The sequence below is a fragment of the Oncorhynchus mykiss genome, chromosome 11 (assembly GCF_013265735.2).
Source record: "Oncorhynchus mykiss isolate Arlee chromosome 11, USDA_OmykA_1.1, whole genome shotgun sequence".
Taxonomy (NCBI): Eukaryota; Metazoa; Chordata; class Actinopteri; order Salmoniformes; family Salmonidae; genus Oncorhynchus; species Oncorhynchus mykiss.
The window spans coordinates 29,507,915-29,526,315 of NC_048575.1; the positions used below are offsets into that span (position 1 = coordinate 29,507,915).

At 40.5% G+C, this 18,401-nt stretch overlaps 1 protein-coding gene across 1 annotated transcript in view; it reads right to left on the reverse strand.

The window, feature by feature from the left end:
• Positions 1-239: 239 nt before the first annotated feature.
• The window catches only part of LOC110535564 (cadherin-12-like), a 208,705-nt gene continuing 190,543 nt past the window's right edge, over positions 240-18,401 (reverse strand). Inside the window, exon 12 of the mRNA XM_021620630.2 lies at positions 240-1,622. Within this exon, the coding sequence (XP_021476305.2) occupies positions 1,078-1,622 (545 nt within the window). The 3' untranslated portion in view covers positions 240-1,077. The remainder of the gene's footprint in view (positions 1,623-18,401) is intronic.

Sequence of the window (18,401 nt, forward strand, 5' to 3'; positions counted from 1 at the left end):
CTCCCCTTTGACAATATTGTCACCAGAAGTCATAGACATTAAATCAGCTCACATTGGCCATGGACAGCATTTCAGTAGATTGAGGCTATAGGGTCCTTATTCAATCAAAACTGGTATCCTGTTTTCTGGATAAAAATAATATTACATTTTTCACACATAGCCAAACCAGATTGAGTGTTCGTTCCCAACATTAAAATAAAATAGAACAAAACATAAATAAATTAAACATGGTTGTTTTTTATCAGTGGTGTTTATTTATGAAAACAGTATTTATTACATTGGCTGAACTGCATTATCTAGGTTAGCCCTAAATTAATTTGAACAACAAGTACAAGTCTATACACCTGACTCACCTGACTGAAATGTCAATTTTCGTGTGGGTCATGGAATAATTAGAAAATCCTCAAGTGTCTTCAAAAATCAAAAATATGTATATGGTTAAGACATAAATAGATAAATACGTTACCAAAGGAAACCAACAAAACCAAAAACACCCAGACAATAAATAAATAATAATAATAAATAACATTCGGAATATTTTTTGGCCAAACTTGGGCCACATAATTGTCTCATAACTTGTCCAACTGAGAGTAGTCTCAAAACGACATGCTTCTGTCTGCCAGTCAGCCTATGCTTGCATGACCAGTTTTATGCCAGTGTCTTTGAGAGAGAGAGAGAGGGAGAGAGAGAGAGAGAGAGAAGGAGACAGAATGTATGTGTAGTGAATAAAAAAAAAAATCTGAAAACAATTATTTTGAGGCACTTTTAAGGATGTCAAAGAAGAAAATGCTTGCATTTTCTGTGTTTTCTGTCTTTATTCCCCCTAGAAGTGAATACATAAAGAAGAATAAATAAGACAAAAAACAATATTCAATATAAATGTAATTGAAAGGCTGTCTTTTTCAACTCGCTATCTATCCTCCTTTTAAACATATTGCGATTGACGATAGAAAGAATAAAATTCAACAAATTGATTTGCAAAAAATAAAACCCTGAAATAGAAAAAAAACACAAAAACATTTTGTTAAGAATGCCATTTCATGTCCACTTTTGGAGTCTACTAAGTGAATAACATCATCAATGTCTGTTTTCTGTTGTTGTTGTTGTCGTTGTGTCTGCTTGAGTATGCGACTGCTCTCCGAATATTCCCGCCAGAGTCTTAAATCGAGGACCCCATTTGTTGAGGTAATCATAGTCCTCATCGGCATCTACTACCAGAGACTCGATGGAGCTGAGCGACTCTGCTACAGAGCCCTCTCCCTCATAGGCATAGGTAGCTAGAGAGTCATAGGGTGGGGCCGAGTTGTCCACATCGTTTTCCTTCAGTCGCTGATTGATGAAGTCACGGATATCTTCACTGTCTTGGGAAACAGGAGTTCGTTTTTTGCCGGTTTTGGGGTCGGGTTTGACATCCCGTCGGAGAAGGTCCCGGTTCTCTTTCAGAAGGTTCTCCTTAATGACTTTGGGGTTGCGGAGGGTGCCCATGTCGAAAGCGTGGGTGTCCTCTTCGCCCCCTCCCTCATCGTCGTAGTGGATTACATTGTCACGGATGTCCTCCTTGGATGTCATCAGAGTCTCCTTCTTCTTCTGTCGTCTCAGACCTACGTAGATGACCACGATCACTGGAGAGAGATCACAGAGAGAATAACGCATTAGTGGTTTATGAAACTATGAATCACTCTTAATGGTATTGGAAGCCTAAATGGTGCTATATGATGTTGCTAATACAGCATTGGAGAGAGATCAAAGATGATAGATGACACATTAGTGGTTGATGAAAAGTATGAGATAATATAAAGTTCAACTTGCATTAGGGAAATGTAATGATCAATTGTTTATGTTTTTTTGGTGGCTTGAGAAGGTAAACATTTCCATGGTATGCATTCATGTGACTTGCCAAAGAAGAAGTTACCAAATTTCCCACACATATTGTTCCTTAGCAACAGACGTTATGTACTGAGTACTGACATGACAAAAAACATGACATAGTCTTCTGACATTGCATTGTAGTCAAGCACTGATCACGGCATGGGGGTGGTATTCTTAAGAATGTACCTCCACAGATCCTTCCAATTTCCCTCTAACTGGAGCTGCCCATATCGAACACACATCTCCTACACTCATTTTGTAATGTAAGGGGATGAAAGATTATTCCACTGTTTTTTCCTCCTTGCTGTGGTAAAAACAGTACATTTCCCATATGGGTCTTCTGTTGGACAATTCACAAGGGAAAGAAATGCACAGTTCAACACATGTATAGAAAGTATTCATTTATAATGAAGAAACAAATTGGTTGAAAATTGACAAAAACAATAGAAAGCATGAGAGCTGTAATCTTGACTGCCCTTCTTTTCCTTCTCCTTTGCCTTCTCTTCTACGATATTAGTCAAACAGTGCGTCAGCTCCCCCCAGTGGTCAAGGTTTGACATGCATGGTCATTATTATTTGGACAGTACTTACTTGGGTGGTAGCTGGGTGTGGTCTAATTATAATGGTCTGGGGAGGTAACGCTAATGCCAGACAGGCCCTCATGCCAGCCAGTTTGACAGACAGCTTGATTCCCCCATCATTTACACGCAGGAAGGAACAACTGTGTCAGCTTGACATATCCACCACAAAAACTAACTGGCTTTCAAAAAGAGAGTTATCCCTGTAAGTTGTGATTCACTCTGGCACTTTCTCTGGGACAGCGTGACTTGATGGAATAACATCGATGCCAGCCATAGCCTCAGGGCATGTTGACTCTGAGCTCTGATAACAGTTCTCTCACCAAGTGGTCAACCGTTTCAACACTAACTCTACATTCACAGAGAGCAAAGTGGGTGAAGAAGGCCATGTTCATACTAACAATTACTCCTTGAAGTTGGCTAGACTAATTCATGAAAGAACACTCGTTGAACAATCTCTAAACCCCATTATCTTTGTGGACGTGTAATTTCTAAAAAGTTGACATCGTGGAGACTTGACGTCATGGTGTGGTCCAAGTAACACATTAATAAAGAATTATCCTGGGTACATGCACATCTTAGATGCAAGGGCATAGTATTAAATGATGTGGCTACTAGCACTAGCGGCAAATAGCAAATTATGCTTTCTGAATCTCAATATTATATCGACATTATTAATTCAAATCAAATAAACCTTTATTGGTCACATACACATGGATAGCAGATGTCAATGTGAGAGTAGCGAAATGCTTGTGCTTCTAGTTCCGACAGTGCACTAACATCTAACAAGTAATATAACAATTCCACAACAACTACCTAATACACACAAATCTGAAGAGGTGGAATAAGAATATGTACATGTAAATATATGGATGGGCGATGACCGAGCGGCATAGGCAATATGCAATAGATGGCATAAGATACAGTATATACATATGAGATGAGTAATGTAAGATATGTAATCATTATTAAAGTGTCAATATTTAAAGTGACAAGTGATCCATATATTAAAGTGGCCAATGATTTGAGTCTTTATGTAGGCATCAGCCTCTCTGTGTTAGTGATGGCTGTTTAACAGTCGCTCGGTCCCAACTTTGATGCACCTGTACTGACCTCGCCTTCTGGATGGTAGCTGGGTGAACAGGCAGTGGCTCGGGTGGTTATTGTCCATGATGATATTTTTGGCCTTCCTGTGACATCGGGTGCTGTAGGTATCCCAGAGGGCAGGTAGTTTTCCCTCAGTGATGCGTTTCACAGACCGCACCACCCTCTGGAGAGCCTTGCGGTTGTGGGCGGTGCAGTTGCCGTACCAGGCGGTGATAGAGCCTGACAAGATGGTCTCGATTGTGCATCTGTAAAAGTTTATCAGGGTTTTAGGTGACAAGCCACATTTCTTCAGCCTCCTGAGGTTGAAGAGGCGTTGTTGTGCCTTCTTCACCACACTGGCTGTGTGGGTGGACCATTTCAGTTCATCAGTGATGTGTACGGCGAGGAACTTAAAACTTTACACCTTCTCCACTACTGTCCCGTTGATGTGAAATAGGGGGTGCTCCCTCTGCTGTTTCCTGAAGTCCACGATCATCTCCTTTGTTTTTGTTGATGTTGAGTGAGAGCTTGTTTTCCTGACACCACACTCTGAGTGCCCTCTAACCCTGTAGGCTATCTCATTGTTGTTGGTAATCAAGCCCACTACTGTTGTGTCGTTAGCAAACTTGATGATTGAGTTGGAGGCGTGCATGGCCGCGCAGTCATGGGTGAACAGGAAGGGGCTGAGCATGCACCCTTGTAGGGCCCCAGTGTTGAGGATCAGCTAAGTGGAGATGTTGTTGCCTACCTTCACCACCTGAGTGCGGCCCATCAGAAAGTCCAGGACCCAATTGCACAGGGCGGGGTTAATTAATGATGATTTTGGAGAGTACTACGGTGTTGAATGCTGAGCTGTAGTCAATAGAACAGCATTGTTACATAGGTATTCCTCTCCAGATGGGATAGGGCAGTGTGCAGTGTGATGGCGATTGTGTCGTCTGTGGACATGTTGGGGTGGTATGCAAATTGAAGTAGGTCTAAGGTGGCAGGTAAGGAGGAGATGATATGGTCATTGACTAGTCTCTCAAAGCACTTCATGATGACAGAATTGAATGCTATGGGGCCGATAGTCATTTATTTCAATTATCTTTCCTTCTTGGGTACAGGAACAGTGGTAGCCATCTTGAAGCATGTGGGGACAGCAGACTGGAATAGGGAACGATTGAATATGTCCGTAAACACACCAGCCAGCTGGTCTGCACATTCTCTGAGGACGCGGCTAGGGATGCCGTCTGGGCCAGCAGCCTTGCGAGGTTTAACACGTTTAAATGTCTTACTCACATCAGCCATGGAGAAGGAAAGGGGGGCCCTCAGTCTGTGGTAGCGGGCCGCGTCGGTGGCACTGTATTATCCTCAAAGCGGTCAAAGAAGGCGTTTAGTTTGTCTGGAAAAAAGACATTGGTGTTTGTGACGTGGCTGGTTTTCTATTTTTAGTCCGTAATTGCCTGTAGACCCTGCCACATATGTCTCGTGTCTGTGCCGTTGAATTGAGACTCTACTTTGTCCCTATACTGACATTTCACTTGTTTGATTGCCTTATGGGGGGAATAACTACACTATTTATATCCGACCATATTCCCAGTCATCTTTCCATGGTTAAATGCAGTGGTTTGCGCTTTCAATTTTGCGCGAATGCCGCCATCTATCAACGGTTTCTGGTTATGGTATTTTTTCAGAGTCACAGGGTGTACAACATCTCCAATGCACTTCCTTATAAACTCACTTACCGAGTCAACATATAAATCCTTGTCATTCTCTGAGGATGACTGGAACATTTCCATGTCCGCGTGATCAAAACCATCTTGAATTACGTATGCATGCATCATAACACACTTGGTTGATATGAAGCTGATACATAAACTTACACTTTAACAATGAGAACAGTGTCTATTATGTATCTAGTACTTTATAATGTTGTCTGGAACAGTGATATTCAGCATTTTGAGTCAGTTCAAGGTTGGATTGCCTCTGAGTGTCCTGTGTGATCTGAGGCATAGGTTGATGGAAAAGACTTGTGTACTTCAGACCTTTTTAAGTTATGTACAAGCAATTAAGTAGATTAAGGCCTAGTTTCAATCATATCAAGCGTTTACTGGCGATAGCAGACCCCAGCGTAGCGGATGTTTTGGCTGTGTCGAGATGGAGCCCTCAAATTGGTGAGCAGCTGCACTTGCAATCATTGACACGAAGCCACACCCGCTCCACTCCTGTAGAAGTTCAGAACGAGAAAGTGTAGGCTATGTAGAAATAATTAAGCTGAAATTGAAAATCATTAAACAACATAATGAGGATTTATATCATCCTAATGGAAGTGTAGATTACATCTCTCATTCCAGTGTTAGAACTTGTAAACAAGGCTGCATGGTATTTCTGTAAATGCAGCTCCATGGAGCCAATCGCAATGTCTGCTTTAGGTATAATGCCGGGAGCCACTTGTGGATTTGACAGCTCTAACACAGTTCCACCCCTGACACTGTCAAAACAACTGCTATGCGGAAATTGGCTGAAGAGGATCTGATTGAATCGAGCCCTTAGTAAAGTAAGTAGCCTTGCATGAGCGAGCTGGAACGGCTTATAAAGGAGGAGCTTATCTATTTTTTCTGTAGCGTGAGGCAGCTTGATGTACAAGTACACCACCTGGACAGGAAACTAGTATATCTCCTTATTGCTGAGTGCCAAGCAGAGAAGCATCAGGTACAGTTTTTACAGTCTTTGGTATAATTTGGCGTAGAGGTCAAACTAGCAACCTTCCAACCTCAGAGTGGATACTCTAACCACAAGGAAACTGAGTTAAAGCAATAATTGTAAGCAACAATATGCAATGATATGACATTTGGATCGTTGTCTTGATATCCAGTTCCCAGGTGGTCCTATGTCTCCTCCTACACCTTAGACTGTAGATCAAATAATTAATGTACTATTTGTAATTACAGCCTATTTGATTGCAATTCAATATACAGCTAATCCTGTAACCCAGGTGCTGTCAGCGTGAGCTACAGTGGGGAGAACAAGTATTTGATACACTGCCGATTTTACAGGTTTTCCTACTTACAAAGCATGTAGAGGTCTGTAATTTTTATCATGGGTACACTTCAACTGTGAGAGACGGAATCTAAAACAAAATCCAGAAAATCACATTGTATGATTTTTAAGTAATTAATTAGCATTTTATTGCATCACATAAGTATTTGATACATCTGAAAAGCAGAACTTAATATTTGGTACAGAAACCTTTGTTTGCAATTACAGAGATCATACGTTTCCTGTAGTTCTTGACCAGGTTTGCACACATTGCAGCAGGGATTTTGGCCCACTTTTACAGACCTCCAGTTCCTTCAGGTTTCGGGGCTGTCGCTGGGCAATACGGACTTTCAGCTCCCTCCAAAAATGTTCTATTGGTTACAGGTCTGGAGACTGGCTAGGCCACTCCAGGACCTTGAGATGCTTCTTACGGATCCACTCCTTAGTTGCCCTGGCTGTGTGTTTCGGGTCGTTGTCATGCTGGAAGACCCAGCCACGACCCATCTTCAATACTCTTACTGAGGGAAGGAGGTTGTTGGCCAAGATCTCGCGATACATGGCCCCATCCATCCTCCCCTCAATACGGTGCAGTCGTCCTGTCCCCTTTGCAGAAAAGCATCCCAAAGAATTATGTTTCCACCTCCATGCTTCATGGTTGGGATGGTGTTCTTGGGGTTGTATTCATCCTTCTTCTTCCTCCAAACACGGCGAGTGGAGTTTAGACCAAAAGGCTCACTTTTTGTCACATCAGACCACATGACCTTCTCCCATTCCTCCTCTGGATCATCCAGATGGTCATTGGCAAACTTCAGACGGGCCTGTACATGCGCTGGCTTGAGCAGGGGGACCTTGCGTGTGCTGCAGGATTTTAATCCATGACGGCGTAGTGTGTTACTAATGGTTTTCTTTGAGACTGTGGTCCCAGCTCTCTTCAGGTCATTGACTAGGTCCTGCCGTGTAGTTCTTGGCTGATCCCTCACCTTCCTCATGATCATTGGTGCCCCACGAGGTGAGATCTTGCATGGAGCCCCATAGCGAGTGTGATTGACCGTCATCTTGAGCTTCTTCCATTTTCTAATAATTGCGCCAACAGTTGTTGCCTTCTCACCAAGCTGCTTGTCTATTGTCCTGTAGCCCATTCCAGCCTTGTGCAGGTCTCCAATTTCATCCCTGATGTCCTTACACAGCTGTCTGGTCTTGGCCATTGTGGAGAGGTTGGAGTCTGTTTGATTGAGTGTGTGGACAGGTGTCGTTTATACAGGTAACGAGTTCAAATAGGTGCAGTTAGTACAGGTAATGAGTGGAGAACAGGAGGGCTTCTTAAAGAAAAACTAACAGGTCTGTGAGAGCCGGAATTCTTACTGGTTGTTAGGTGATCAAATACTTATGTCATGCAATAAAATGCAAATGAATTACTTAAAAATCATACAATGTGATTTTCTGAATTTTTGTTTTAGATTCCGTCTCTCACAGTTGAAGTGTACCTATGATAAAAATTACAGACCTCTACATGCTTTGTAAGTAGGAAAACCTGAAAAATCGGCAGTGTATCAAATACTTGTTCTCCCCACTGTAGCTGAGCTTGGGCCAGGAGCATCACTCCCTGAAGTAGCATGCAGAGCCGAGCAACACAAGGCAGAGCAATGCAAGGCAGAGCAGAGCAAAGCAAAACAAGCATGGCATAAGGAAAGCAACAAACGCAAAGAAAGATGACAGCACCCTCGCTCTAAACAATAGCATCTTATAGATTACGTCATTGTAAGATCACAAGACCTCAGAGATGTAAATATCACCCATGCCATCAGAGGTACTGAAGTCTGCTGGACTGACCACCGCCTAATCAAATCTGTGATGGCCATCAGACTGGCCGCCAAGCAAAGAAAGCAACCCATAACCCCTACACAGAAATACAACATCTACAAACAACAAGCAGAAGAGCTAAATGACTGTCCTGTCCATCTGAACAAAACCTCCCTGAATGATACTCTGATTGCAATACCACCGATGTTCAGTAAGACTGGGTGGCCTTGAAGGAAGCCATCCACAAGGCATTTGCAGATACTTTCACATGTGAGCCTCCGACATTTAGTGAAATGATGCTTAATCACATTCAGTTAATTATAGGTGTGACTAAATGGACGTGACTGGCATGCCAACCCATAACTCTAACCATTACCCTGACCTTAACCTTAACCCTGCCCTTAATCTTAGCATCTAACCATAACCAATTAGGTAATTCATCATTGGTTTGCAAATTGATCATATCCCTTTAGTTTTTCTTGATCGTATGCTCTGTAGTGGAGTCTGGGTGGAGGGAGAAAAATACTAATTTTATGGCTAAAGATGAAATTCTTTTGATTATTCTGTATGGGTCATGGCCATACTTGACCTACTGTACACTGTAAAAAATGAACCAGTTTTAATAGCCGACCATCACACAATATCACAAAGTGATATTTACATCCCCTCTCTGACTTTCTCACTACTACACCAAATTGGCTAATGTTTTTTAACAAGTGTATATTTTTCAGTGTAACATTTCTAGCGTTGATTCAGGTGTTAATTTGAGATTTACAGAGTTAATCTAACACTCATTGGTGTAAAAGCAGCCCAGTGTTGGTGTTAATAACCAGTGTCAAACCAAAACCATCATGATTATATTTCCCAGCATACTCTATTGGAGGTTGATTGTTTTAACTGTTTGTACATTAATTGATTAATTAATCTTGCTTCCAAAATTTAAATAACATACATTTTTCAAAACTAATCCAATCTGTTACTTGGATTTATTGCACCCTTTACTCAGTACTTTGTTGGAGCACCTTTGGCCGCGATTACATCCAAGAGTCTTCTTGGGTATGACACTACAAGCTTAGCACACCTGTATTTGGGGAGTTAATCTCATTCTTCTCTGTAGATCCTCTCAAGCTCTGTCAGGTTGAATGGGGAGAGTCGCTGCACAACTATTTTCAGGTCTCTCCAGAGATGTTCGCTTGGATTATAGTCTTTGCTCTGGCTTGGCCACATAAGGACATTCAGAGACTTGTCCCGAAGCAACTCCGGCATTGTCTTGGCTGTGTGCTTAGGGTCGTTGTCCTGCTTTGAAGGTGAACCTTGATCCCAGTCTGAGGTCCTGAGCACTCTGGAGCAAGTTTTCATCAAGGATCTCTCTGTACTTTGCTCCATTCATATTTTCCTCAAGCCTGACTCGTCTCCCAGTCCCTGCCACTGAAAAACATCCCCATAGCATCGTGCTGCCACAACCCTTCTTCGCCGTTGGGATGGTGCCAGGTTTCCTGCAGACGTGACGCTTGGCATTCAGGCCAAAGAGTTCAATCTGGGTTTCATCAAAACAGAGAATCATCTTGTTTCTCATGGTCTGAGAGTCCTTAACCTCTTGAACCTCTGGGGGCAGTATTTCATTTTTGGATGAAAAACGTTCCCGTTTCAAATAAGATATTTTGTCACGAAAAGATGCTTGACTATGCATATATAGCTTTGGAAAGAAAACACTCTGACGTTTCCAAAACTGCAAAGATATTGTCTGTGTGTGCCACAGAACTAATGCTACAGGCGAAACCAAGATGAAATTTCATACAGGAAGTGAGACAGATTTTGAATGGGCTGTGTTCCAATGTCTCCTTATATGGCTGTGAATGCGCGAGGAATGAGCCTACACTTTCTGTCGTTTCCCGAAGGTGTCTGCAGCATTGTGACGTATTTGTAGGCATATCTTTGGAAAATTGACCATAAGAGACTACATTTACCAGGTGTCTGCTCGGTGTCGTCCGTCGAAACTATTGCATAATCTCCAGGTGCGTGCATTTTTCCATTTTGTTCAGAGGAGAAACCAAACTGCCACGAGTGATTTATCATCGAATAGATATGTGAAAAACACCTTGAGGATTGATTCTAAACAACATTTGCCATGTTTCTGTCGATATTATGGAGTTAATTTTGAAAAAAGTTTGCCGTTGTAATGATTGAATTTTCTGGTTTTTTTCTTAGCCAAACGTGATGAACAAAACGGAGCGATTTCTCCTACACAAATTTTTTTGGGGGAAAAACTGAACATTTGCTATCTAACTGAGAGTCTCATTGAAAACATCCAAAGTTCTTCAAAGGTAAATGATTTTATTTGAATGCTTTTCTTGTTTTTGTGAAAATGTTGCCTGCTGAATGCTAGGCTTAATGCTATGCTAGCTATCAATACTCTTACACAAATGCTTGTGTATCTATGGTTGAAAAGCATTTTTTGAAAATCTGAGATGACAGTGTTGTTAACAAAAGGCTAAGCTTGTGAGCCAATATATTTATTTCATTTGCGATTTTCATGAATAGTTAACGTTGCGTTATGCTAATGAGCTTGAGGCTATAATTACGCTCCCGGATACGGGATTGCTCGTCGCAACAGGTTAAGGTACCTTTTGGCAAACTCCAAGCTGGCTGTCATGTGCCTTTTACTGAGGACTGGCTTCTGTCTGGCCACTCTACCATAAAGGCCTGATTGGTGGAGTGCTGCAGAGATGGTAGTCCTTCTGGAAGGTTCTCCCATCTCCACGGAGGAACACTGGAGCTCCGTCAGAGTGACCATTGATTTCTTGGTCACCTCCCTGACGAAGGCCCTTCTGCCCCGATTGCTCAATTTGCCCAGGCGGCCAGCTCTTGGAAGAGTCTTGGTTGTTCCAAACTTCTTCCATTTAAGAATGATGGAGGCCACTGTGTTCTTGGGGACCTTCAATGTTGCAGAAATGTTTTGGTACCCATCCCCCGATCTGTGCCTCGACACAATCCTGTCTCGGAGCTCTACGGACAATTCCTTCGATCTCATGGCATTTGTTTTTGCACTAACATGCACTGTCAACTGTGGGATGTTATATAGACAGGTGTGAGCCTCTGTGACCACGAGACATCCCGAAAATCAGTCTTCTCACGAAAACGTCTGTACCTTCCGAATGATTTGGCTTACAAACTAAGAGAACTCCATTGAAAGCTGCTACTCTTTGCTCTAGGACACCCACAAGCCTCACAAGACTCGTCTGAAGGTCCAGGTACCAGTTTAAAAAATGAATGGAAGTATATTTGGAGATGTGCCTAAAATAAGGGGATAAATACATAAAATAAAAATAGTTTCCTGATCTTTCTTATATCTCTCAGATATAGGACAGACACTTCAAAACAATTTTTTTGGGGGGGACTACCTGTTGTTCCATGTAGTGAATCTCATTTTATTAGTGTTCCCTTCGCACGCCAATCCTGTTAACGGGATTGATTTGACAACACCCAGTGAAATATCAGTGCGCCAAGTTCAAAAACAGAAATACTCATAATAATAATTCATAAAACATACAAGTGTTATACATTGGTTTAAAGATTAACTTCTTGTTAATCCAGCCACAGTGTCAGATTTCAAAAAGGCTTTACGGCGAAAGCAAACCATTATATTACCTGAGGACAGCACCCCATCAAACAAACACATGAAAATCAAATTTCAACCCGCCAGGCGTGACACAAAAGTCAGAAATAACAATATAATTAATGCCTTACCTTTGAGGATCTTCTTCTGTTGGCACTCCAATATGTCCATTAAACATCACAAATGGTCCTTTTGTTTGATACATTCCATCGTTATATCTCCAAAATGTCAATATATTTGGCGTGTTTAATTCAGAAAATACACCGGTTCCAACTCGCGCAACATGACTACAAAGTATCTAATAAGTTACATGTAAACTTGATCCAAACATTTCAAACAACTTTCCTAATCCAACTTTAGGTATTTTTAAACGTAAATAATCAATTTAAGATGGAATAAACAGTGTTCAATACCGGACGAAAACAATGTGGAGCGAGCTTTTAGGTTGTGCGCCCCAACCACAACAGTACACTTGGGTATCCACCCAGATAGGAAATGGCTACTTCTTCATTTCTCAAAGGAAAAACATCAACCAATTTCTAAAGACTGTTGAAATCTAGTGCAAACGATAGGAACTGCAAGCAAGTGCCTTAGAAATCTAGATCCACATAGAAATCCCATTGAAAAAAAGAGAGTGTCCTCCTTGGGGTTTTGCCTGCCAAATAAGTTATGTTCTACTCACATACATCATTTTAACAGTTCTAGAAACTTTAGAGTGTTTTCTATCCAGATCTACCAATTGTATGCATATCCTAGCTTCTGGACCTGAGTAGCAGGCAGTTTACTCTGGGCACACTTTTCAAACCGGATGTGAAAATAGTGCCCACTAGCCTTAAGAATGTTTCATCAAATATTTTTTGTTGTATGTATATATATATATATATATATATATATATATATATATATATATATATATATATATATATATATATATATATATATATTATGCCTTAAACCTGTTATGGCTGCATCCCTTTGTTCTCAATTTCCGCCTGAAGACATACCCTAATCTAACTGCCTGTAGCTCAGCCCCCAGAGGCAAGGATATGCATATTCTTGGTATCATTTGAATGGAAACATTCTGAAGTTTGTGGAAATGTTGAATGTAGGAGAATATAACACAGTAGATCTGGTGGAAGAAAAGAGAAAGAGCATACGTTTTCTGTTTTTATTGTTGTAGTATCATCTTTCACATGTACTAGAATAGCCACACAGACAGATAGGATGCTGGAGATAATTTTGATGGATGACACAAGAGGGCAACTGTAGGTATGCAACGCTTCAGACTGATAACTTCAGGAATGGGTGAGCTACATGACATTTAGCATGAAGTCACCCAGGTGTCCCACACAAGTTGCCCAAATGTACCCAAGTGGCTGAATTGGTGAAATGACCTATAACTATATACAGCAGTGCAAATAACTATATACAACATATCAAAAAGCAATTCTAACACACACACACAACAAAAACAAAACATTTAAAAAAATATTAGAAAATGAATATTTAAAAAAAACAGTACACCCTTTGGAAGTCCTCGACACAATATTTTGCTGCCTGTGTCATGTCCCATAGCAGTCTCTTTCTGATGTAAAGCAGAGGCAAACTGAACAAGTCGTGCAGTTCATGCGACACAGAACACAACAACGCCTCCATGCTGTGTCATTTTGGCCCTGAGGCACAGTCATGCCTGCAGTAATGAACTGTGGCATATGAACACCACTGGGGGCAGAGGTAGAGCGGGCAGCTTGGCACCGGGGGCTCCCAGTCGGAGTCGCTATCACTGTGAAAGAAAACATTAAAAAAAGATTTGTATTGTATGAGCCTTTTATCATCACATAAAATAAACAGATATGTATTGTCTAGAGCAGAGGGAACAGTCACTAAATTGAAGTGCTGTTGCATTCAACTCCGGCCATTGTTGTGGGCATGCCCTCCCCTGAACAGCACCCAATGGCTATTTCATGTGGAAATGAAGAGGAGTAGCAGGCGCAGTGGCCATGTGTGTGTTTGCTGTTCTGCTCCATTCCATTTGAATAATAAAACAGAAAATATAATCTGACATGGAAAATATATAAATCTGACATGGAATAAATATATATATATATATATACACACACACACCCAAACAAACAAACCACACATTTCATTGCAATATATATATATATATATATATATATATATATTTATATTTCATAAAACGGCATTAGCACTTACCCGTCCAGAAGTACGTCCTGTCCTTGCAGAAAAAGCTCCTCAGTTCCTGTTTGAATCATAACACTCAAAGATTCCTCAAACAAAAAATCTGTCTCACTTTCACTTTAGACTTTGACTTCGCTGTTCCTGACTTATTTGCCATGATATCTTCAATGAAATCGTTGAAAATACAACTTTCCGAAATACAGCTGCACGTAACAAGCCTCACAGCAACTCCTCTGATCGTCAAGGCGAGAATGGAGTTCGTTACGCATGCGATATCAAACAAGGAATGGTGCTCCAACCCAAAACCATTACATACTGGCGTTTACCTCAGCTCATTGGCTATCTACCCAGCTAGATTTCAAGAAGATCAGTGGTCATTGGGCAGAAATACAGTCCATCAACGAAGCTTCGCTAAAACGATTGGTGCGCAAGGTAGTCATTGCTCGTTGTCTTCAAATCAGTTCACTTCGGTCAATACTCACAGCAAAAAAACAATGATGTTTGGCTGTCTTGCAAACATCCAGAGGAATGCACTGAAACCAACCATGACTAGTTAAACAATGGTTTACCGTGTGTAATTACGTCGAATGCTCCGTAAAAAAATGATCGAGATGGAATTCACGGCACAAACAGGTTACAAAATATTTCGATTTAAGCTATAAAAATGGATTTTTATCAAAGAAAACGGCACTTCATTTGATCACTGGGACCCTCAGGAAGAGAAATAAGAGCAAGATATCAGAATGTAAGTCGTAATTTTACCTTCAGATGTGAATGTGTAAAAACTGTCATGGCGGAAAATGTTTTTGTTGTTGATTGCTCTTCTCAAACAAAAGCATGGTATTTATTCTCTGTAATAGCTAGTTTAAATTGGAAAACGTAGTCACTCTAAATGAAATTTCCTCTGATGTTGATCCCTGTACAGGGATCGCAGCCATAACAGGTTTTCTTGCGACTATCAAACCCGGATCCGGGAGCGTAATCATAGCCTCAAACTAATTAACATAACGCAGCGGACATAAATCTTCCTACAAAATCTTTCTATTCATGAAAATCACAAATGAAATATCTTGAGACACAGCTTAGCCTTTTGTTAATCACACTGTCATCTCAGATTTTCAAAATATGCTTTACAGCCAACGCTAGACAAGCATTTGTGTAAGTTTATCATGACATAATGCTATGCTAGGCTCTGCTGGCAGCAGGCAACATTTTCACGAAAATAAGAAAAGCAATCAAATTAAAACCTGTTAAGGATATGGCAGACATACGCCCCCTTTGGAGAGATTGGGTACCCCTAGTAAACTGGAAAAAAAATCTGTCAAAAATTGCTAATATATGCAAATAAAAATTATTATTGGATAGAAAACACTCTAAAGATTCTAAAACCGTTGGAATTATGTCTGTAAGTATAGCAGAACTCACAGGGCAGGCATTCTTCCAAACTAGTTTTTGTGGCCATGAAAGTTGGAGCAACTTTGACGTCATGGCCCCCACCCTTTCCAACCAGTTATGATTCTGGGGACACTTTCTATCTCTTCCGCTAGATGTCCTCTTTCAGTAGAGCTTTGAATCGTTCAAATCGCGCGAGAATTGACCCTATGGGAGTGAAATTAGTGCGTGCCACGAGAGAATAGGCTGTGCGTATGGGCGCGAATTGGTCCCAGCCATTCCTTTGTTCCAGCACTCAGGAGAAGGGCAGACGATGGCCGATTGAATTGAAGTTTGTTTTGCGTGTCTAAAACATCATAAAGCTTGCTTCTGCACTTAGTTTGACCTGTTTAGTCGACATATAATATGTAATTTTGAAGTTTTGATGCGCAACTTTTCCGGACCAGAGGACGTTTTGGGTGCATTTCAGCTGATGTTATTAGCAGTAGCTAATACAAAGACGCAAGACTTGAAACCAAACAATGTATTGGGTAAGTATGAAGCCTTCCAGAACATTCTGAACGAAGACCATCGAAGGTAAGGGAATATTTATGCTTAAATCTGTGTTTCTGTTGACTCCAACATTACGTAGAAATGTAGCTTGGAACTGAGCGCTGTCTCAGCATATGTGCGATTTCTGTAACGTTAAAAATAAATCTAACACAGCGGTTGCATAAAGAAGCAGTGTATCTTTCTAACTATATGTAGAACATGTATATTTAGTCAAAGTTTATGATGTCTATTTACGTTATCTTGCCGCGCTACATAGATTTCCTGCGGGCATTTTTGAGTAATTTCTGAACGTGAACTCACTGTAAATGGACATTTATGGATATAAATGGCATATTATTGAAAAAAAAAAATATGTACTGTGTAACATGTCATATTACTGTCATCTGATGAAGATTTTCAAAAGGTTAGTGAGCGATTTATTTTTTAATCCTGCGTTTGTTGATTGCATGTTTTGGCTATTCAAATTAGCTGTGTCTGGTGGTGGTTTTACATATATATGTGCTATGTTTTCGCCGTAAAACATTTTAGAAATCTGACTTGCTGGCTAGATGAACAAGGTGTTTATCTTTCATTTGAGCTATTGGACTTGTTAATGTGTGGAGGTTAAATATTTTTAAGAATATTTTTGCGTTCCATGCGCCACCGTTTCAGCTGAACGTGGGAGGGTTGATCCCCAATTGGGAACTAGTATCGTAGACAGGTTAAATCATTTACCTCTGAAGAACTTCGGATGTTTTCACTCAGGAGACTCCCAGTTAGATAGCAAATGTTCCTTTTTTCCAAAAAGATTATTTTTGTAGGCGAAATAGCTCCCGTTTGTTCGTCACGTTTGGCTGAGAAATCGACCGGAAAATGCGGTAACTACAACGCCAAACTTTTTTCCAAATTAGCTCCATAATATCGACAGAAACATGGCAAACGTTGTTTAGAATCAATCCTCAAGGTGTTTTTCACATAACAATTCGATAATATATCCGTCGGGACAATTGGTTTCTCATAAGAAGCCATTGGATCAATGGCTACTTGTGTACTTTACGCAATATTTTCTGCGGGAGCCATCATGTGACCACTTGCTAAATGTGGTCCCTTATGGCTTTTCTTCAACATAAATGCGTAAAAAGACGTCACAATGTTGTAGACACCTTGGGGAATACGTATAAAACGTAAGCTCATTCGTAGCTCATTCACAGCCATATACAGAGTCATTGGCATGAGGCGGTTTAAAAAAATGCGGCACTTCCTGGTTGTTTTTTTTTATCTGGGTTTTGCCTGTAACATCAGTTCTGTTGCACTCACAGACAATATCTTTGCAGTTTTGGAAACGGCAGAGTGTTTTCTATCCAAAGCTGTCAATTATATGCATAGTCGAGCATCTTTTCTTGACAAAATATCTTGTTTAAAACGGGAAGGAGACTATGAGACAATAGATATGGTAGGTGAAAATCCAAAGAAAATCCAACCGGAATTCTTTTTTTGAAAGCCCATGCTCTTCCAATGGAACGTACGGGGAAAGATTAAATCTAGCTCCCAGTATGTAATTCCTGTGGCTTCCACTGAGTGTCAGTAGTTTTTGTTCAAGGTTTCAGGCTTGTTTGTTCCAAAACGAGGAAGAATAATGAGTTTTGATACAGGGACACCGACTTGCAATTTTGTGTATGCGACCGTTAAGAGGACATGCACCTGCTAATATAATTTTCCTATTGAACATACTTCTTTCCGTATGAAATATTATAGTTTAATCACGTTTTAGGGTATCTGAGGATTAAATAGAAATGTATTTTGACTTGTTTTAACAACGTTTAGCGGTAGCTTTTTGGATTCCTTTCTCTGCATGTTGAATGAGTGGATTACTCAAATCGATGGTGCCAACTAAACAGACTTTTTGGGAGATAAAGAAGGATTTTATCTAACAAAATTACACTACATGCTGTAACTTGGACCCTTTGGATGACAAATCAGAGGAAGATTTTCAAAAAGTAAGTGAATATTTAAACCCTATTTATGAATTTATGAAACCTGTGCTGGTGGATAATATTTTTATGTGGAGCGCCGTCCTCAAACAATTGCATGGCATGCTTTCGCTGTAAAGCCTACTGTAAATTGGACAATGCAGTTATATTAACAATAAGCTTAAGCTTTTAACTGATATAAGACACTGGTATGTACTTAAATGTTTAATATCCATAATTTTTACAATTTTTTATTTGAATTGCGCGCCCTCTAGCTTCACTGGCGGAGTGGATCAAACACTTTTTTTTAAATGTTCAACTAAAATGACATATCCA